A 23605-nucleotide genomic window follows, 5' to 3' on the forward strand; every position below is an offset into this window, starting at 1 on the left:
ATTGACACCACTAGCTGAAAGAGTAGAGGGCCAAAGAAAACTCTCAACTTCCAATTCATACAAGAGTGATAATTCTAGAATGTTTTCACATGAAAATTAAAACTGCAATGTCTCCTTCTAAGGCAGGAGATTTTAAAATGGAAGCACACTATTATTTTAAGAATAAATTATTTATACTCCTAAGACACAGCATTGTTGAAAGCCCACCTTTCTGGTAACTGTAATTGTTCCAGAAATTGTTAGATTTGATATGATTATAGAAATAGATTGTTAAATTCACCACAGAGTAGAAGAAATTTTCCATCTTGTGATAGATTTTGGATTGAATCAGCAGCTGCTCTTACAGTGACTTTCAATTTGGGACACATCTTTATTTCCAAACCAGATGAAAAAAACCACTTTCTCCAGAAATAAAGCAAGTCAGAAGATACAGCAATTACTTTTCAAATATTAGAGAACACACTTTTTCACACAATATACATGATACAGTTTCATTTTGCTACTTTCAATATTCACAGTAAAATACTTTTTCAAATAATCTAAGTGCACCTTAGAGCCATCAAGTGCCAGTTAACTTTGTTGCACAGAAATGTAAGACACCAAAAGCCAGGTAAGTTCCTCCCTCTGTGTTCAGACCTGCCCAAGCACTTCTGCACTGCATCAGTGCTAAAAGAGGTTTCTTGGAAAGCTCAAAGCTTCAGTTTTGATCAGTTCCAACTAAGCTCTATGTTAAAGAACAAACACAAAACTCCTGGGCTCTACAGCTGCAGGTTAAGACACTGATCACCAGGACAGCTTGTGAAGATGCCATAATGCCCTTTAGGCTGAGGATATCTGTGCTGTAGGTAGGGCTTTCCTCTTGAGACAGATTGTCCTGAATGTTTACAGTCACTTAGATTTGTGGAGAAGGAACAGTGAGGAGACCAGTTGGCTTGATCTTGTTGATTCCTCCATCAAGGATGCAGACCCTTGGGTACTTGTTTTTCACTAGATGAGCTGCAAACTGAAACAGATACATCATTAGCCCACTGCATGTCACAGTCCTTAGGTGACAATAGCTTTGTTATGTAAGGCAAATTAAACAAAAAATATCAGACCCTAGGAAGTTCTTTTTTAGCACCAACAAGTCCAACACAGGAACCCAGGCCAGTGTGTTAAAACAGCTGGGATAAATTTTGTGGTGAAAGTGTCCCACTAATAACAATGATTTTTATTTATCTCTGCTTAGGCAGGTTTTTACCTCATTCTAAAAGGACTGTTTAATCTCAGGGCAATCACTGGAGCCTCTCTCAAAGCATGAACTAACAAATATTTTTCTGTGCATTAATGTAGCTCCCAGCTCTTTTCTGCAGCTTCCCAAGTCTACAAGCATCACATTTTGAGGGGAAAGTCACTTGCTTACCTGTCAAACTTGTCTGATGTGACTTGGTCTCACAGATGCCAGATATGAATTTGGGGTCTACCCTCTCCAATCTCCCCTGCTCCCACCAGTCTGCCCACAGGCAGGTTAACCAGTACAAACAGGTGTCCCCCCACCATGGAAAGCCTCTCTCCTCAAGCAGTTCATACCATAAACCAAACACAGCAATTACCACTTTCCCCATGGGAATTCTGTGAAACATTATTGCACTGACAAAGATTTTTTTTATGTCAAAATAATTACGAGTAAAAAAATCAAAATTATGTTTCAGAATACCAAAATCCAATCAATAATTTGTGCATTACATGTCAAACTTGCCTTCTATATACTGACTACAACACATTAAAAAGCAAGCACCAAAATGGACTAATTGGTGAGAAATTAATAGTTTTACCCAGTTTCCAATAGCTGTAAGAGATTGCTCTGCCATCTGAGTCCTTGAGACTTCTTCTTTTAAGTTGGTTATCAAATCAATACCATTTGTAAACTCATTGAGTGCTTCCAATGGGCTGTGTAAAACATTCACAATTCCCTTTTTGACTCTTTAAAATAGTGATGCTATTTGAGAACATGTGCAAGTGTGATGTCCAGGTTGCTGAGTTTGCACAAACAACTAAATTGCCGACTCAAGAACAGCTCTGGGCACCCCAATCCAACTCAATACTTGGGATTTCCTTTCTCATTTGCTTTCCTCCTAATTACCTATTACAGCATAACAGTGCTGAGGCAGAACTAGGTATACTACATGATTACCTGTCAACATTTTGGCTGTTAAATTTGTTTCAGGTGGTTGCTCAGGAAAGACTCAAAGTTCAGTCATCTCTTTCCCCATCAGTTTGGATTATTCAGTACAGGAATCAAATAATCAAATAAAAAAATTCCTGCAATCAAAGCAATTGACAGCAAACTTCCACCACATGTGGATGTCAGCTTTCATGAGCAAAGTAAATGCTATGCTTTGGAAAGGTTCTGGGCTGCACAGGTGGTGTAATATGCACAGAGACATCACTAGGAGAGCCCAGAAACCTCTTGCTACAATCACAGCCCATAAAGATGTGGTGTGCAGTAAAGAACAAACAAAGGTAGCACTCAGCTGTGCACACCATGAACTACAAAAATAGTTCATATTCCCAGGGAAATACTCCTACCAGATATCTCTACTTCACATGGAGACATCTGTCACCTCACAGTGCTCTCCACTGTGACTAATGGACAGTGCTGTGTCAGACACTGACACTGCTCAGAGCCAGCAGAAATGAAAAATGGCATTGAGCCTTCAGGCTGGCAGGAATTTCCTGAGTACAGTGTCCCATGTGTCAACAGAGATGTTTCACTCTCTGACTACTGATAATGGTAAAATGCTGATAATAAACTGGGAACCCTGCTCCAAGTGTTTTGAATGCCCTAACCCTAACACAACTACCATTCAATGTAACCTGAAAAGAAAATACACAAACAAATGCCTTGTACCCGGGGTTTGAGCATTAAGGCCCGTGTCCCACTGTATTTTAGAACTGCTTTAGTAACCAAGGTATGTCTAAAAATACATTTTCTTTAAAACCTTACTTTAAAACCTCATAGTGAGGAATCTGTTGCTTCTTGCAGGGCCTCTGGGAAGCAAGCACTGCAAAATCTGGGGCTGGTAGCAATGATGGCAGAAAGCACGAGATGATATACCATAAGATACTTTTTCTAAAAGTTGTCAAAAAACTGTTTGTGTTGTCTGCCTAGTTTCAGTGAGAAATGCTGCAAAGACAGTTCAAAATATTGCAGCTGAACATCCAGCCAGGGAAAAATCACTGAGCAGGAAATGTGCTGCTACCAGTATCTCACTATGGTGGGAATTAGCTGTGAGTCAGGGGCTGAGAGGCACACTGACAAAAGCTGAGAGTTGCCATCCAATCCCCAATATCAGCCTGCAAGAGCTTTGCTCATACATCTGCCCAGGCACTGCACAAAAGACTCCAGGTGTAAGTCACATGGCAATAGGACTTGAGCTGATTAAAGACATTCCTATTTTACCTTCTGCCTTACCCCCATTTTTCCACTGGAATAGAAATAGTAACCTTTGGTAAAGCAAAAGTTACTACTATTTCTTACTAAACTGAGAAATATTCTCTTAGTGGCACAGCAGTCCTCCTTATTAAAGGTTTGACTTTGTATAGTTCTGTTCCTCTGCACATGTCTGTGCCACCCTCTGCCAGACAGAGGAGCCTGTCTGTGGCAGACAAGAACAGGAACTTGTTCACCATGTGTCTGAAATGTTCCAACACCACCTGCTACCTTGCCTTGCCAAAATACACTCCATGAAGGCACTGTTTGCAAAATACAGGGGAGTGTTATTTCTGGTGTATGCACTGATGGAGGGGCACGAGAGGAAGCACTGTTTGAAATAGCTACAGAGATTTTTCTCCCTAATTTGACCCTCAGTTATGCCAAATATCAGTAGCCTGAATCAAAGAAATAAAGATCATAAAATTTAATGTTTCCTAAAAAGCTGGAAAACAATAAAAATCAGTGTTCCAAAAAGAGCAAAATCTCATGCATCAAAAAAAATCCCAAGGTGCTCTTCTGAATGAATGCCCCAGACCTTCTACAGCAGAAACTGCCATCCTGGAATGCATACAGGGGCTCTATTTCCTTTAGAGATGCAACCAGAAAGTGTCAACTAGAAGTTTACTAACAGGCACCTGAATGTGTAATTTGTAGTTTACTAAATAATCCAGCTTACAAAGGTGCTGTTAAGACTGAAAATAACATGGTGAAGAGGTAAGCCCACGGGCTACATCATCCTTAGCAACCTGTAAAGCACCTACATTTTAAAGAGAGATGTATTGAAACATAAAAAGGTAGTGTACAATTAAATTCCATTATGCAGAAATATATTTCTGCAAATAGAAACAAACTGTACTTCATCATATGATTAAACTTTCTCAACTTTATCAAATGTTTATGTTGACATAACTTCTGAAATGTATCTTTCCCCACACCACCAATGGATCACACTCCTCTGTAATGCTTCTGTTTTCATTTAAAGAAGACTAGTTAGGGGAAATGGGAGTTGTGCCTATCTGAGGAAAGGCTTCAAGGGATACTACAAGACTTTAAGCTTTTTTCTTTCAGCTTCAGATGGCCTTTCCTCAAAATGAGATTCCCAAGTCCAGTTACTGCGTTTTCCCTGGTTGAATCTAATGTTTAATTTGAACTTCCAAATTGAAATTCTTCTTGCTGCTTTCACAGCAAGTATTACATATGAAAGAATGAGCAAGTGAGAAACCTGTTTAATGACTACTATATGATGACTTTGCTGAAGTCTTTGGAAACACAGTTCCTCTATTAACTAATGCATCCATCAATTCCACATAAAACAGCCTTCTTGATGAACATAACTGAGCCAGAAAGTTGCAATTTGCATTTGAAAATAGTTAAGACTCTTCATGCAGATACAAAAAGTCAGTCTTTCAGAGACAGACAAGATCACAGCAAATTCATACCAAAATCTGGTCAAATAATCAACATTTTACCCTGCCTTGGTGATGCTCTCAATATAAATAGCATAACAGGACTGCTCCTTTAAGCACCATCAAGAACCTTAATGATCTGCACATTGGAGAATTTATCAGAATGTTTCTACATGCCTGTTCCAAGCAGCAAAAGAACAGCTCTGAAGTGCTGCATGTCTCATGCCAGGCACGTCACGCTTTCAGGCTGTCTGCAGCAGAGTGTGAGAACACAAGAGTGTGAGCAGCCCCACTCCCAGCACCCTTTGGGCCAGCCACGAGGGCTGCTGTGCACACATTATTCTCTTTGCCAGACATTCCTGTGACAGGCTGTAATTAAAGGGCAGGCTGGGAGGGAAGGAGGAGTAACATCCTGCACCAGAACAGCAAACACCAGCACTGTGACAAGTGTTACCATGGTATAAATATTAACAGCTTATTCTGAAAGTGTCAGAAGGAAAATAGAAGTAGGAGGAGAAATATCAATCAAATTTTGTAGTATTCATTCATTTCCACAAGATCATTTCTAGATTTCACCAGCAAACTCGTGCTACATGAACCTCTCAGGAACTGCAGTCCATTTTGCTGTGTGATTTCAGTCCAAGAGCTCACCTGTATCTCTCTGAAAGCTCAACAGTCAAAGTGATCAGTTTGCAACTTTTTAAACAGCTCTCTCCATATGCCACAACACAGATCCAGTAAACAAGATTATTTCTAGTCAGCTACTCCTTATATTAAAGGGTTCCAGAAAAATAACACTTGAAAAGACAGGAACCTAAAACCTCCCATTATCAACAAAACCGTGCCTAGCTGTTGGTTGTAGGATTACCATAAAGTGAATGGAAGTTAAAAAACAAACATAGAAAGGGCAACTTGGCGCAAACACATACTAGGGGGTGGGAGGGGTGGGACATAGAACCAACTGTTCTAACAAGATCAAGGGAAAATTCTCTATGTGCAGACCTGGCCAAAAGGGAACACTTTCCATTCCATCAGTACAAAAACACAGCAGTAACTTAAAAGACTTACATGCTAAGATTTGAAAATAAGCCTAAACAAACAGGTATTTAAAAGCTGGTTTCAGAATAAGTTTCACTGAGAATGAAAGCAAGAGCAAACACTCAAACTTCTTCAAGTGATACATTTTAAACACCTGTATTTTAAATTTTCCACCTAGAAATCGTGTGCATTAAAAAAAAACCCAGCTGAAAGTGAGAACTTGAAAATTAAAGTCAGTTGCAGATATTTAGCTGTTGTAACACAGCTAATTCATACTGAGCAAAATAAATGCAGTGCACACATTATAGATGAGCAGAATGCAAAATGAAAATACAGAAAGAAAACTACTATTTTTCACTCAATAGAAAATAAAAAAAGCTGTTAGGAAATGTAAATATACAATTTTGAAAAGAGACATAACAGCTGGCTTGGATATAAAAAAAGGAAGTATGAGTCTTTGTGTGAAAGATTCTACCACCTCCCCCCAGGTCTATGGGTTGCCTTAGATCTTGAAAAATGATCAAAGAAGTACTTGATAATGAAAAACATTTCTTTGTGCATTGCAGTACTTTCTCCTAACACTACCCAAACTGCAAGTTTTGTCCAGTTTCTACTCAAACCCTCCTGCAGCAGTCAGTCAGTCCATCCTATTCATGCTGGTTCAGGTACAGTTTAGAGAAATGCAAAACAGCATTGCTCCAGACAAGCAGCATGGATATTGTATTTTCCAAATTCACCAGCACTATTCTGGCTGGCATATCCCTACACAAAGTCCTGAACCTATAAAAATAGTTATAGTTCATTACCTCTCTATTTCAGTTATCACCATTTCAGATTCTCTGAACTGGAACACCAGGAAACATAAAACTCTGGCTCAGAGCTGACAAACAGCCCTAGAAAGTGAAAATCCTATGTCATAATGCAGGAGCCCTAAGCAACATGGATACAACCTAATCCATGCAAGCTCCATCAAGGACAAGAGTGCTCTTTCAGAGGTGCAGCCCACAAAGACTACAGCCACAGCACCACTCCAAGATTCAGGTTCACCATTGTCCCAGTTTCCCTGTCCTCATATGATTGAAAAGAGCTGACATCCTGCTTGCCAGCATCTCTCAGGCATATTTTCAAGGGCTCCCTGATTCCTCATTCCAGAGTCATCCAAACCTCTGTGTAGTAAGGCACACAGCTCCTATATCAAATAAGAACTAAATTTCCAATGGCTGCTACCACTGGTCTCAGTAAAATATCTAAAAAGAACCTATTTTGGAGTTCTCTGATTAGCCTGCTTCTCTTGGCACTTACTTCAGACTAAAAGGAACATTCAAATTCTGCCTCTAAGATCTTGCATTTTCTCCCTGCCTTCATACCTGGCTGTGGCAGTGAGAGATTTAGATCCTCACTGCTGTACCTGAGGCATTCAGTGCTCACTGACCAAAGCCAGGGGCAGGGGCAGAGTGACAACAGCACACCACAGCTCCTGGCTGGCAGCCCAAGTGTCTCTCTTGGGCTGTGTGGAGAGCATGTACTGGCAACAGCAGCAGGGCTGCTCTCTCTCCATGAAGGAAAGCATGCATACATTACACTTGTTACAATAATAACAAGGGCTAAACTTACAGAATAAAATGATGAAGACTTAACCATGTACTGGGGAGAGTTACAACCAGAAGGATTGCTGCTGATTAACTAAAATGTTTCAAACTTTCCAAAATACAAGCATAATCTCTTCCTCTTTAAAGGCAACAAGGAGGCTCTGATGATTCCAGCAGGCTCTGAGTCTGAATGCAGATGGGAGAATGGGGCCTTAACAAAACAAACATGAAAGAGCCATTCTGGGAATCATAAGGGGCCCCTCTATCCCTGCAAAGAGAAGAGTTTTCATTCCAGTTGTTCACTTTTCTGCAGAAACTATTTACAGGAAACAGAGTCTAAAAGATGTATAGTGGAAACATCTCCAGAAGTTTATTGCCTAATTTCTGTTTACTTGCACTCCAGAGATTTCATTTGGCCCTTCCAAATAGATGTATTTGTCTTTAGAAGCACCTGACCTTTAGTATCCTATGCAATACTTAATCTTCAGATCACCCCATGAAGCTTCATAGGTATCCATTTGTGGATTTAAGACAAGTTTGTAACTGAAGAAATCATGCAAGGACTTGTTTCCCTGGCAAGGGCTTTTAAAAAGGCCTGGGGAAGATGACAACAAAATCCCACAAATACAGTAGTAATCAGACACTTTAACTCATGTGCCTCAGTCTTCATATAAGAAGAAATTAATTTTTGACAGTGTGCTGGGAGAGAGAAAATGCTATTTGCTATTTTCATATAGAAAAAAAAAATTCTTTTTTCCAAGCTAAGAATATGTTATACAAAAAGAATTTTGAATTTGACCCCCTCCTTCTTGCCTTGAAAAGGGTCAGAAAGATCTCATGGAAAATCAGAATTTCTTGTCTTTGTTTTGAGATAATGCATGTATTTTATCTATTAGTTATTGCAATGCAGCAAGAATGACTACTTTGCTTCAGTAACTTACAGAAGTTGTCTAGACAATATATTTATAGCAGCATAACTCATCCAGACAAAAAGTAATCGATGTAACAATTAGAATTTACAATTCAGAATTTATTTCACAGCTATAAAGACAGATTTTTTTAAAGCTTTGACTTACGGCTTATCTGTCTTCTTCCAAGCAGAACATAAATAAGTTGCTAATTATTAGACAGATTAAAGCATCCTGTATATTTTATTTTGTTATAGCCTGTAGCTGACAATAAAGCACATATATTAAACCACTGGGGGAAACACATTTATTAAACAACCATGTGACAGAAGTAGAAGTATGCCACTGTCAAAATTAAATTGCTAGAGAATGATTTAGTGTCAGGTAAGGAAGGTATTTCTCCTGTGCTAAATTCAGTCAACACTGCAATAATATAGACAAAAGTTTGAAATGGAAACAGATAATGGCTTAGCACCTCAAAGCTGACTGAAGGAGGGAAGATGAAGTAATGTCACCCTTCCATAAAAATCCCAAAATAATCCCTGTTTTACATATGCATAACTATAATCCACCTTTTTACTTGCTCCATCTCTGACTTCCAAAGTGACAAAATCTTCTTTTGTCCCAGGCCAAAGAAGAAGCTAGAGCTGAACACTTACTGCCCATTTAACTATTATATTCCCAACTGTAATGATCCTTTGTCCATAATGGAATTTACAAGGTGCTTATCTGCCTATGGAGGTGGGAAAGGGGCATTCAACTCACTTAGGAGATGCTGCCATTTAACATATCTAAAAGTTAAAGATCAAACTCCAAAACAATGCCCTTTGTGTGGAGGTTTCCTGCTGTTTTCAGAGACAAACAAATATCTGCTCTGTTAACAAGTGCCCAGAAATACCTAGAAGAAAGGCTGGCACCAAGTGAGAAGCAGCCAGAAGGAAGGAATATTCTCCAGAGAAGTGTGAGCCAAACACCACCACACAATACCTCTTTTTCAATATCTTCATGGTGCATTCAGTAAGGCTCTTGTACATCAGCCAATATATTAATTTCACTTTTAGGTTTAGTAGCATCAATGGCTTACCATGGAGGATTACCCTGTTTTAATTCTGTACTAAGGAAGTGTTCAACTAGAGCCACAGCTGGCAGAACCAGGGGCACTATGAGACCCTGCTGGCTTCCTTATCCTCTTGCTGGAACAGTGCTGTGGTGAAGCTTTCAGTTTTCCCTCTCACATCTCATATTCTAGTCAGAATATAATAATTCTAGACAGCATTTTCTTTCCAATTTAAATGTTTAATCATCTGGCACCAAATCAAATGTAAAAAATAGAAACAGAAACAAAGTGCAAAAAGACTTTGTCGACAGGTGTGTTCAGTATATTTCATTTTGCTTTTAAAATTATTTTTAAGTGATGCCAAGTAGGCTGTTCATATGAACCACAACTGGAAGATTCAACCTTCTAATTACCAACAGCCTTATAAACAATTAGTGTTTTTTCCACACTTACCCCTGCCTCTCAGTCCTATATAAATTTAAACTAAGCATAGAGTAATTTCCAAATTTTTAGTGGAGTAAATATCAGTGAACACTTGTGAAAAATTCTCCTTTATGGCAGAAGGTACAATTTTTGGCTCATCTCATTTCATCTGGAAATACACACCTCTGTTTAGAAAATATATACTTAAAGCTGAGCATCTCATAACATGGACAAAAAATGGTTTTGTTTCCATGCATGAACTTTAAATTTTTTTCCTCTGATTGGATTACCTAGTAAAATTTAAAAGGTAACAACTACTGCTCTTGTCAAGCCTTGAACTACATAGCTTGGGTGTGACACATTGTTCCATGCAACTGTGCAGAGTAAAGCTGAAACTGGCCTTAAAAAATTATCCACAAAAGAAAGGTTTTATCTACACAGTCAAATTGAGGCTGGTATTACATGGATTTTAAGGGTGTGATAGAGCTGGTGAGTTCCAACCAGTATTTAGGCTTCAGTACTGAATTAATTTGTGGTCAAACTGGTCAATCCAGTATTTTGTTACTATTTAAAGCTCAAAACTCTTTTGTCAGGAATTCAAGAACCCTAAAAGCAAATCAAGAGGCAAAGCAGTGTTTCTTCTTTATGGAAAGTTATAATATTGACAATTCTGAGTCAACATTGTCTTGGCTGCAGAAAATCTGGGTTTAGAGGATAAGACAGCAACTCCCACGTGACTGAAGCACTTGCACTAAGCACACTGCAAGATTTCTTTAGCTGCACAGCAAAGGAAACATTTCATGTTCATTTCAAAAATTCTGAAACATTAAAAGAGATGAACTTACCTGGATTCACACACAAGGCCTCATACTCATCACTGAAACTATGTTAGAGATGGTTTACAGTCTCTTTCATGCCATCTCTGTTACTGTTTAAGAAACCTGATACATATCACAAGTTAATTTTCTAAATGATGAAATGCAGGTTAACAAAGGGGATTTCTCCATCTACTTACAACTCCCTACAAGTATTAAATGAACACCATGTGTGGGGCTGATGCTTCTGCTGCTCCTGACATGAAGACTTTTAATGATTCACAGCCCTGCTTGTCATATCAGGGTTACAGTTCATGTCCTTTGTGTAAAGAGGCTTAAGAAATGGGTGAACTATAGTTAAAGCATAATTGAGAGTGTGTCTGAACAAAAAAAGAATAACTTTCCTTCATCTGAGAGAAGTATAGTGAAATAAATGCTTACACTTTCACTTGCTACTCTGGCAGTTCTCAACACCATCAAATATTTAGTTATAGAAAAGAACAGACAAGTTTGAATAGTCTTCCTGTCTAGCTAAAGGCACTGACAATAAATATATCATACAAAAGTTACCAGTAAGGACCATTTTCCTCTTCACTAAGCTCAACTGCAGGAACAAGTGATTCTAAAAAACTGGGCAATACATGGTTTCTTACTAGTAGGAATATGAATTATATCTTATTTCCTTTGCAGTTCATAATGTATCTGTCTCCATCCAATTCACCTTATGTGTCCTTCCTAACTCCACAAAAAGTAAATGCAGGCCAATTTTGAAAGCTCTTACTGATGCACAATAGAAGTGCTGATGTCACTTCTCCAGCATGACAACAATACAGATTTTAAAGCTGAAGAAGATGTTAAGCAATTTCATTTCAAAACCATCAGCCTTCTCAGATGTGAACCACTTGAAGGGAAATGTCTTTATCTAGAAGCAGAAATGAGCAACAACAGAAACACCACCCCAAATCCTGTCATCAAACAAAAAACTCTAATCTAAATTTTCCAGACTCTGGCATTTATTTCACTACTGCCATATGCATGTTACTGATGTATCTCTAAGGATAAAACCACACATTACAGCAATATACTTACAGCAGCTGTGTTCTTCACTGCATTCCCTACAATCACCACAACTCTTCCTTTGAAGCTCTGCAGTGTGGCAGTTGCTGGGCACTGGATGAGCTCCCCTTCTGCAGTAAATGCTGAGGCAAAAGGGACATTGATGCTGCCAGAAATGTGGCCACGGTTAAAGCTTAGGAGGATCAGTTAAGGAGGTCTGAAAGGCAGAGAAACCTGAGGAGCATGAATAGCTGTGGGGTGAACCTGCTCTTCATCCTGGCTGCCATGACACACCATTGGTCTTTGGTGATACCATATTTTGACAAACCTCATTTACTGTTCACTCACATGGAGAAAAACCTTCCAACACAACATATGAAAGCAAGCACAGAAGGAAGAGCTGTTTGGCTCAAAAGCACTACAGAAAATTGAGCTGCTAAATTAAATACTGAGTACTACAGAGCCAATATCCCCAGTACACCTAATTTTGTGGATTTCACTTCAACTCTAGTCTGCTAAGGGGAGCCAAATACCAATAAGCAGCTGGAGCACCTCTTCTAGAGGCATTTTATGCAAAAAAGAATGAAGTACTTAAAATCAGAACCAAAACTAAACAGGGATTATCAGGAAATGTCCTCAAACTTCCTGTCAACCCTCACAAGTCCTCTACTATTTTGATCCAAATTGAAATTCTAATGTATATGACCTCAGATTCCCAGTCAATGAGCACCAAGTAGATTATCTGCAGTCTCACTAAAAGCAAGTGTGTAATGGGTATTGAAAAGCAAACAAGAGACACCACAGTTAGCTGTCCTTCAGTTTCAGAGGATGATCATTCAATGAGATTTTATAAAAAACATTGAATGTGAAGGTCTCTTCAATAAAAAATTTATTGGACTACTACTACCCAGCTTTTTATGAATTTGGACATGCACTATGGCCTTGACAAAATTCTGAATTACTTTCTTAGGCTATACACACATGCCTGGAACATTCCCTTTCCCCAGCTATAAGCAAGAACAGCTTTGAAGAGGTGGGAAACAGCAAAGTTCTGCAAAAATATACACAATGTCAAATACTGAGATTAGTCACTCTATTACTGTACTTGCAGAAAGCTAGTTAAATTTATAATTAAATCCCAGAATCCTATTAAATAAAGGAGTTGCCTTAAATAGGGGCAGATTCAACTGACTTAGAGTAATACTAGCATTCGTTTCTCATTATTTATGTAACAGTTTCAGTTTTATGATCATCATTGTTATAGTGTGGGAAAAGCATGGCTATATAAAAACATTTGAAAGAAAAAAATGTGATCATGCACCATTCATTAATGTTGTCAGTTTATTTCTATTTTGAATGGGAAAATTATATCCCTCCTTCACTCCTCTGTGCCAATCCCATTTTTCCAGCCCCATTTATCACCACCTAACTCCCACTGCTATTGATCAGGTTTTGAAATGATCATCACTTGGACAGAAAACAACTTTGGACAAATTTAGTTACTTAAGCTACTGAGTACCCCTAGAGAACCATGAGCTAGCCTTTCAAAAAGTTCTAATTGCTAAGACACTTAACAAAAAGGCCAGGATTTTGTGGTACAGCCTGAGAGACCATAAATATGCAGCTATAACTTTCAAAACATGAATGGAAGGCTGCCAATATATTGCTAACATGCTTAATGAAATAAGCCTTAGAAGAATTGCTGGCCAACTGAAACAGTGCTGGTAGGTCTTGGCCTTGCAAGATGAGATTTGGTACAAAACAATACCTCAGCTTTCATGTGGGTCATATTATGAAATATGAAGCATGTTAGTTTTTGGAAGTCCTCTCATGCTTTTCTCAAAGCACTAAGAAAACAAAGTGAAAGCAAAGTTTAGCAAGACAGACATACATGGTGAAAAAGACTAAAACCAAAATATACAAACTGATCATATTTTTGAATCACCTCACAGTGGTCTGTCACATTTTAAAACACACACCACAGAAACATACAGTCTGATCCTATCTTAGCTGGTTGAAATTTTGTGACAAACACAAAGTCTATTTCCTTCTTGTGAGAAGGAACAGGACACTGAATGCAGGATTCTTATGGTTTCCTACTTATAGTCATAACTGCTGACAATTTGATAATATTCTACATACCAGATATTTTCTTCTGCAAATGATATACTAACCAGTACACTCAAGGGCAATTTTACTACCTACCAGGCTGTCTTTTTAGTGGCACTTCCTACCTGTTAATACCAGATGGGTGTTAGGATATCACTCCTATTATTATATAAAGGGCAGCACATTTCAGTCTACTATGAACTTCAAAAATACCAAAACATCTTTAAGAAGGATTACCCCTTCCAAAATGCAAACAATCCCAGTCCTGAAACTACACTGTTTCAGGAAAAAAAACAAACCCAAAGAATTTAAAAAATATTCCTTATGCAAAGAACTGTATACTTGAAAAGGAACACATTAAAAGTGTAGACAGGGTAGTGACCCTGGTAAAAACAGCTCCAAAACACCTTTAACTCTTTTCTGATTATCAGCTACTAGAGGACTTAAGTTAGGATGGCCACATGGTTGCATTACCTGACATAGCTAGAAGGCACTCAAAAGGAATCAGTTTTCCACTGAGGGACTGGCAAAGCACAGGCAGTCAAGTCTTCTCTATCTCTCTTCCATTTAATTGGAAAGCCTCACACCTTTCCAAAATATTGGTCAATATTAAATGGGGAAGGTCTGCTGATAAAACCTGTTCTAAAGAAAAATGTAACATTAAAGCACTTGTGCTACTGGTACAAAGTGATTTCACTAAGCCCACAATATACAATGGGAAGGGAAAAATACATTTATCCTCTGCTCTGCAAACCAATCCTCTCCATGCTGAAAACCCCCTGGCCTTCAGCACTTCCACTCCAGCTCTACCAGATCCCTCTCTCTCCATCATGTACCACTCCAACACACCAGCCTGCAGACAGAGAGGAAGCAGTTGGCACAGGCAGCATTCTGCAATTGGCACAGGCAGCATCCAGCAACTGGCACAGGCAGCATTCAGCAATTGGCACAAACAAGGATTCAGCAATTGGCACAGGCAGCATTCAGCAAGGCTGGCACTCAGATCTGAAGGATACTCTTCGCTGTTACGGATGTCCACCACCAGCAGCTTTGGCTTGCTGGGCTTTGTTTTCTTTACAGGTGTTTTGGAGTGGCTAGGTCCTGTCAACTCACACAAGTCTATCAGATCTTCTGCTGAAATTCGTGGGGACACTTCTGCCTTCAGGTCATCCAACTTGATGGAGTCCCTAGACTTTAAAAGAAAAAAAAATATTATTAGAGGTGAAAGAATTAGAGATATGGGTTTTTTTTTTTTTTTAACTTTTGCTTATTTGACAAACTTCAAGTGTAACAACCTAGTTAGATGGAAATACATATTTTTCTTTTAATTCTGAACCAGAGTTTAAGTATCCATACAGAAAAGCTCCAGAGCAGTGCCAAATGCCTATCAGACAACTATAGCTCTATCTTCTGTTACAAGTTGTTAAAACAGAAGAATTGTCTGACAATCTGTGCAAAAGATTTCAGATTGTGATTAGTTAATGAATTATTCCCTGTGGCTGATGGGCTCACAACATCCACAGAACATTTTTTAACATCAGAAATGAAGTAAACTGGCTAGAAAACACTCTTTAAAGAGAAACTTAAAGATCTCATAATTGGAGCAGAAAAGATGGCAGCTTGCCACAGAATCTGCAGGGATATCTCTGGGAGATACAGAGCTATCTAAACATCAGTTATTATCCCAGCTCAAAGACCAAGCACAAATCAGGACATCAGAAATACACGATTTATATCTTGAAATACAGTATTTTTTAAAATAATCCCAAAAATTTGTCCTTAGTTTTGTGGGATAGGAGAATTATATATTAAATTTAAAAAAAAATTATTTTGGGGAATGTGACAGATTATGACACAAGACACACCACAGTCCTGGCAGTACTCAAGCAACTACATGATAATACCTGAAAGTATTTTTCATAAGAGAACATTCATTGTGAATTATCCCAGAAATATTCACAAGTACTAGAATTTCTACACTCCACATTCCTAAAGAATATCACAGCAACAACTTTTCTGCTTCCACAAAAATATTCCACTTCTGTTAACTTGTTTTAGATTGCAGTAATGACACCAATACATTATTTGCTTATAGCCCATGATTCAAGAGAACAGGAGTAGCACTCTGAAGGAAATTGAGGCATTACTAATTGTTATTAGTCCAACTGACTGTAGGTAGCCCTAGATTTTTTATTATTATTTTTTTAAACATACTAGTTCCTAAAATAATCTGAGGACTATTCCAAATTTAGGGAATATGCTAGACAAAACAGAGAGACATAGACTTTTTTTTTTGTTATGTTCCCAGAAAAGGCTTCTTAAGACAGTCCAGCACTTAGGAATACTTCTGCTGTAAAGCAAGTTATCCAAAAGCCCTCAAAATTACAAACAAAATCAGTAATTCTACTTCAGGGAATATTACCTTACCCAACTGCCTTTTCCACTGTATATAATAATAAAATATTATAATATAATAATACTCAAAACAGAAGACAAATTGCCAGTCTCAACACTCTCCTTCCAAGTTGATAAAAATAGAGTCAAGATGCTTTATAATCAGAAATATAATTATTTCTGGATAATGTATTATTTGTTTCAACAGAACAGTCAATACTCAAGGGAGACCTGTATCCATAAAGAACCCAGTGTGACAGGGCACAGCCAACTCCCAGTTGCTGCCTAAAGCCACCTCCCACCTGAATAGCTGAATTTTCCCAGGAGTCCAAGGAAATTAATTGCATTAAAAGGGAGGAGGAAGAAAAAAAACTCAAGCTCTTCTCACAAACTTCAGACTTGCCAAAGGGATCCAGCAGTCCCACATCTAGTGGATTCACAGCAGACACATTTGGGAGATCCAAGAAAGGCAGTAATGCAGAAAAAATACTGATTACATAAATACACACTTGGCTGACACAGCTTCATCTGCCTGGTGGCAAACTGGCAGACACTGCTATCCTCACACAACAGCTTCTGCCTCAGGAACAGGTTTGAAGAGCAACAGCAAGGAAGGAAGGGAAGCAAGTCTGCTGCAAAGAGTTCAGTCCTTGAAGCAGGTTCTCATGATACAGGTAACAATAAACACTTGGATAATGAAGTCAGTGAAACTGGCTGAGATGACCCAAATTAAGTCTTCTAGAGAAAAAGGTACATTATGTTGGACTCTAAATACAAAACCACTTCCTACTTTTATTTATAAAATTCTTGTCTATTCAGTTGATGGGATGAATGCCTCAGGAAAGAATGGAACCTTAAAAGTCTACAGCAGAAAACAAACCAACCAAAATCCACCTAATCTGATATAAAACCATTTTATCTAAAAGTATAAAGCCATACAAAGTGTTTTACAGGTACACACTATCTGTCCTGCTAAAAGGTTTTATTAACCAGGAAAAGCATTTTTTCCCTTTAACTGGATTGCAATTAAGGAGAAATACATTCAGTTATGAATTTTACAACCATCTTTGCTTTGACCTACTATGTCCAGCTCTGCCTTAATGGTAGATTCAGTGATACAACATCTCTATAGAGGCTTTGAACAAACCTTCTCAACAGACCTGCTGGAAATAGCATTGATTCAGCAATTCTTTCTTTAACAACTTTTTCATCAGACTAATTTATTTCCTTCAAACTACAAAGTGAAATACATGCATGTGCATATAAGATAATTTTGCTAATTACTAAAAAAATTACTACATCTGATTTATCTGGTAACAACTATATTTCATCTCAGGCATTTTCTCACAGGAATTTTCCAGTGAACTGAAACTAAACATGGTTAACATCAAGCTGTCAATCCTTCTACCCATGCTCACACCTTGTCTTCATAACCACCATCCTGCTACAGATACTCTGAAAGTGCAAGAAGCTACTACAGAAACTGGATTTGAGTTGAGACAGCTCTTCAGGCTGTCACATCCACTGAACACACAAATCTTGCAGATTCTTCTGAACCTTTAACACCTTTCCTACTCTACACAACAGTGTTCCAGCTGTTGTATATCACCTCAGTGCCTACTCTCTTTACCTCAGCATGGAGATGAACAAGGTAAGACAACAAGGCTGACATTTTAGACAGGAATCTTCACATTTCTCAGGACTATTTGCTTTAATTCCCCTTTCAGGCTTTACTATGTCATTGCAGGTATTGCTTTGCAGCTGTGAAGAACCAGAAGGAAAAGCAGGTGAAGGAAGGAAGAGGGTTCACTGTAAACCAAGTCCTTTAAGTTAGGTTAGCTGCACCCAGAAAAAGTTCATGGCACTGATAGTTTCTTAGTAATTGTTCACAAATACCCAACAAGTTGTGAACAGGGTGTTGCATGCAAATGAGATTTTGATTTCAGCTACATTAAGTGGCAGATAGGCACATCTCAGGACAGCTACTTGCAATATCCTGTTGAAGTTATCATCTGCAATTTTGTTTTGTTTTGTTTTAAACAATGAAGCATAATGATTATCAGAACCTAAAATTCCCATGCTAGTGATACTTTACAGGGAGTACAGACAAGACAAATAGAAAAAAAAAAGCCAGGATAACCACAGGGAAAAGCTTAAAAACCCTCAAAAGCTTATCACATATATAAAATGCTTGTTTCTTCCTTTCAACTATTTTCCTGCTGTGATCTATTTACTCTTTTCCAAAGCAGATATGGTACATACTTTCTAAAAAAAACCACACTCTTTCTTAAAAAAGGCAAAAGCTCTGCTTTAAGCACAGTGCCAGAAGGTAGTTAAAGGTCCAGTTACAAACTTGTGTTTCAGCAATTGTGTATACTGACAACAACACTGAAATTGAGAACTGCTCATATACGGAGCATACTCATATACTTGCTGTCATTACTTAGGAAATAGAAAAATTATCAGAAAGACACTCCCATTTTCACACACCCATGTATGCCCAAGTGTGCTAGGATACTCTGCTAGGGTACTGAGCTTACTAAAGTTGTTTTATCTGTTTTCCTGCGAAGAGAAACTTATTTTAGCATATTCTAACTACAAGCATGAATCTTGCTTGAGACTCTTCAGCTATAAGCAACTGTTTGTCAGGGAAGGCTGCTTAAATCAGCAGGATGCCAACAGCAGAAAGAGTACCTAAGCTGAAGTCTCAAGTCTTCTTGTTGCCCAGAAATTTCTCTGACACAACACCCTACATTCTTTATTTTCAAAGTACTTACTCTTCTCACCCCATTAATTTTCAAATAGGCCTGGGAATTGGTAATCCATATCATTTACTCCTCTTAATAAGAAGAAATAGGCATTAAGAACTTAATTATTTTTTTTAAATATTAGGAATTAAAGCTGCTTAACCATTCTTAATTTGGAAGCCAAGTTTCAGAAAGATTAAAGCACTCCAGAACATGAGGCTGGTACAATCACAGCTCCTATCTCTTTTCCCATTAGCCTGTAATCTCTTGCAGGCATTTCATCATGGCTATTAAATGAAGATATACACATTTTTTTGAGAAAATAGCCACGGATCTTTATTTCTGCTGAACCTGAATTTAACACTCCCATCTGATTAATACAAAAGATATAAAGGAACTTTCTATCCATGGAAAGGATGGCTTTATCTGAGTAGATGCAGGCTTTTTCCCCTTTGTCTTTGAAGATGACAAAACTTAGTGCAGTTTATTTAATATACTAGGAACTTCAGCCTGGAAGTCAGTATAATTAAAATCTGATGTTCAAGAAAAATACTATTCAAACTATCAAGGTCCCTCATGAAGGAAGACGTTTCATGAAAGATGTCATTCCATATTTTTCAAACATATTTCTCAAATCAGTGTATGCATGTACGCAGAAATAAGATGATGAAAACAATTTAGAAAAGCTTATGAGATAATGGTTTAAACTCTCCACTTGCCTTCCCCACCATTTTTATTACTAGCAAAAGGCTTCAATGTTTTTTGATGTTCAATTGTGACTGTTTATAAAGGAGGAACAGCCAAAATCCCAGATTTTAAGAACTCTTCTACAATTTTCCAACACTTTAGTGCCAGTGTTCTCTATACAATCCCTCTAGCAAACTGATTCTTACACTTAGATTCAGACCTCTGCAGCCATCATATTCTGCTTCTCATATTCCCTAGTCAAGACACTGGTGTCTACCTCCCCTATGCTTGCTCCCTCCCTCCCTTCCTCCACTTCCTCTTTAAGTTTGCTCCATTTTCATGTTTCAAGCTGTGCTCTTCCACCCCCTCCACCATGGTGACTCCCCCACAGAGCTCCCTACTTCAGAATCACACCTTGGGAAGTACAAACAGCAACTTCCAGCCAAATGTCAGTCAGAAACATCCTCCAAAGGTCTGCACACAACTTTGTAGGCAGTCTACAAAAAATGGAAGTGAGCTCTGCTTGCCAAACCAGCTTGTGATTAAGGAAACACAAGGAAAGGTCATCTCAATGGAATACCATAACTGAGTGAATAAACTGAGTCAGCAGGGCTGAAAGACACAATATTCCCCTGCATGCTGCAAACTCAATTATTGCCCCTGATATGAAAAGAAGGGTAAAAGCTGCTCACCACTGCATGGAAGCATTTCAAAAGACAAAGCTGAGATATAATCCAGTTATGCCTGAAAATACTCACAGGATACCTTAATGAGCAAAAAAACTTGAAGTAAAAGCAGGAGCAAGAATGATCTTGCCAGCCTTGAAAGCTTTCCATCAATGCCTCTTTTTTCCCCTCTTGATAGATGCTCTGTCCTTGACAAGAAATTGTATTCCTTTGATTTGAGAAAAATTATTAACAGTATCTTTAGGAAACAATCAGAGATTGCCCTGACCTCTTAAAAAAAATACCAACAACCACCAGAGTTTAATAACACATCTCAATGCAAACTGCAACTGCTAGGGAAGTTGCCTTCATAATGTGATAATGTATCTCACTTGGTCAGAGAGCCTGGACTTAGACAATTGACCTTCTGTTACCTGTAGCTGCTGTTTATTCACATTCCTGTTTTCTGAACTGGCATTACCAAAGGCAGCACAGCTCCAGGACATTTTCAGTCATTTACCACTGTGAAGTCTGTCAAAACATGCTGGTCAGACTCGCCCTTAACTGGTGACTATTAAGAAAAGTACTGAATTCAAGTAATTGACAAAAATTTTGACAATGTGGTCAGCCAGACAGTTACCTTGTAAGCTGTAAGTGCTTTTCACATAAATCTTTGATTTCTGCACCATTCCATCCACTTTAGAGACCTGGGCTCAAACTTTGTTGAGCTACATGAAAATCATCATCAACAGAAACACTTGTTCCCATAAGCCTAAAATGTATTCATTCACATTTGCAGGATGGGCTCCATGACCAAACTTTGGTGCAAGCTCAACTTTACAGTATGGATTCTTTCTTCTAGTTATGCTGTCACACACATTTGCTAATCAGATTTTCCACTCCTAATAATCTCAGAAGAGTAAATATATAGACAGAGCTGTAGCACCTTTACTAGTAGATTAAGATGGTGTTGACACCATCCCACAGGCAAGAGAGCTGCATCCAGAAAGTCTTTTCTATCCTCCAACTGCACTTCCTAACAAAGTTAGATCATGATACTGCCTCCTGACTCAACTGAGTAAACATACAGCACCCAGCCTACCTGAGGTGCACTAAGGAAGGAATGTGAGGAATCCTAAATTCAAGACTAGCTTAAGGCAGGCTCCTATAGAGATGTATGTTGAGAAAACAGGGTAGGAGAGAAGACTGAGGGGTAGAGGGAAAAGGCACCTTAGGCTGACAGAATCCAGCTCTTCCCCACATGATGAAATTTGTGTTAGTAACACAGTTACACAGCACTGTGCTCCAAGACCTAACTTTCACAGCAGCAGTGTATGGCACACCCAGGAGTTGCTGCAAGCTGGAATTAGCTGTGTACCTGTGCATTTCTGTGTGGGAGACCAACCACTAAGACCTTTCAGTCTACTTCTCCTCCAAAACTTGACTTCAAAAATTTCTCCCAAACTCTACTGCTTCTAGTGCTACAAGCACACAAATAAAAAATGTTAACACCAAGTGGATAATTTCTCACTGCAGTATCTAATTGTGCTTATCAGCAGCTGAATGAAGCATTAAGCTATTTAGATCTGTGCTGGTTCTAAAGCATAATCTAACACACTCCAGTGGGTTATTCTGACTGCTACTTCTCTCCTAAAGTAAATTTACATAAACACTGCACTGCTATTCCATTTTCCCTTTTTTAGATGCAGGTCACTATTTTAAAAAAATAAAATATGGATTGTGTAACAAGGTATGAACTAAAACTGTCACTCAGGAAACCTGAGTTTGGCTTTGGTTGCCAAAATAACTTATTTCCACTATAACACTCCCTCTCTAAGATAAAGAGTCAGTTGTAAAATACATGAAAACAAACAAAATAACTGTGTCTTCACTCAGCCAGCAGATTTCAAATCAGGACCACTAAAGCCTGAAAAATTACTAAACCAAGGAGGTATGTAATTAGTTCCTAATATTCTCCTAGAATCTAATTTTAAAACAATTTCTAATTTGGGAAAAAAATAAAAAGAACATTCCAATAAGATGCAGAGAGAAAGAACCAGCTAGATTTTTTTTTTCTTTTAAAAATTAATTTTACTAATTACCCTTTCCCACTCTGCACATTTGTTAATCAGTCTTGGAATCCCAGTTGTGGGAGGTCTAAAAGGTCAAATGCACTCAGCTTTCAACTTCAAAGTGAGTATAATCACAAAGGCTTATGAGGAAGGACTAGTGGACCATCAGTGAATCCAGAACCTGAGCCTAAGGCTGCAGAACAGAGTGCTCTGGCAGCTCCAACTGCCCCATTTACATTCAAAGCAGATGAACACATCTCAGGGAGACCCTAAAACCAAGTCTGTGCAAAACAAGCTTAGAATCCTTAAGTATGATGGAGAGTGAGTGTCTCACGAACTATTACAGTCCCATATAAATAGTATCTAGATCATTACAAACATACTCCTTTAATTCTGCCTCAACTAAGCAGCAAATTTGTTTCAATGAGTTTACATTCAACTTAAGTAATTGCAATTTGTATTAAAACTTAAAATAAACCATCCACAACATTCATGAGAAACTTTTGAATTAACATTTAACATCAATTATTTCCTAAGCCTTGTATTTTGTATTTTATCCACTCTGGTAATTTAATGCTTCATCTTCTGCAAGAAAAAGTCTTAAAACTATAGAAAACAAATACAGATTTTCAAAACCAGTCAGAGTAGACAAGGTGCTAAATATGGCTTCCTTAAAATAATTTAATCTGCAGAACCAAAGTTCTGGAAGCAGAGGTTTCCCTACACTCCCCACTTCCTGGTAGCTGCCTGCCTGGCTTATGAGTATCAAAAAACCCTGAAAAACTAAGCAATAAACAGAGAACATTTTGAACTTTGCAACAAATGCTAAAGTATTTGCTGGATTGTGATGGGCTTATGCCTAATTAAACAGCTATTTGTTTATTCACTCACAAGAGAGTGACATTAAAGTGCATTTTAACTGACTCTTCTAAAAAATGACAAATAACCCCAGCTTCTCACTCGAGCTGCTGGCAGCTACAACCAGAAGAACAGAAGCATCAAAGGCAAATGTGAAATAAATTAGAAGCATTAACTGAGATCCTGATCAGTTAATGCTTTGCACAATTTGAACTAAAGATAAATTTGAATAAGAGTTTTCTGTTAAGTGTAAGAACAATGGAAGAGGAAAACAAAACCAAGATCCACACAAAACAGAAGACAAAA

At 38.2% G+C, this 23605-nt stretch overlaps 1 protein-coding gene across 1 annotated transcript in view; it reads right to left on the bottom strand.

Moving 5' to 3' along the window:
* Nucleotides 1–340: 340 nt before the first annotated feature.
* Nucleotides 341–23605, bottom strand: part of TBCK (TBC1 domain containing kinase) — an 88304-nt gene continuing 65039 nt past the window's right edge. Inside the window, exons 24-26 of the mRNA XM_009101269.3 lie at nucleotides 14893–15068; nucleotides 11801–11960; nucleotides 341–1003 (exon numbers count right to left, since the gene is read on the bottom strand). Of these exons, the coding sequence (XP_009099517.1) occupies nucleotides 893–1003; nucleotides 11801–11960; nucleotides 14893–15068 (447 nt within the window). The 3' untranslated portion in view covers nucleotides 341–892. The remainder of the gene's footprint in view (nucleotides 1004–11800; nucleotides 11961–14892; nucleotides 15069–23605) is intronic.

This window comes from Serinus canaria, chromosome 4 (genome assembly GCF_022539315.1).
Source record: "Serinus canaria isolate serCan28SL12 chromosome 4, serCan2020, whole genome shotgun sequence".
NCBI classification, from domain to species: domain Eukaryota; kingdom Metazoa; phylum Chordata; class Aves; order Passeriformes; family Fringillidae; genus Serinus; species Serinus canaria.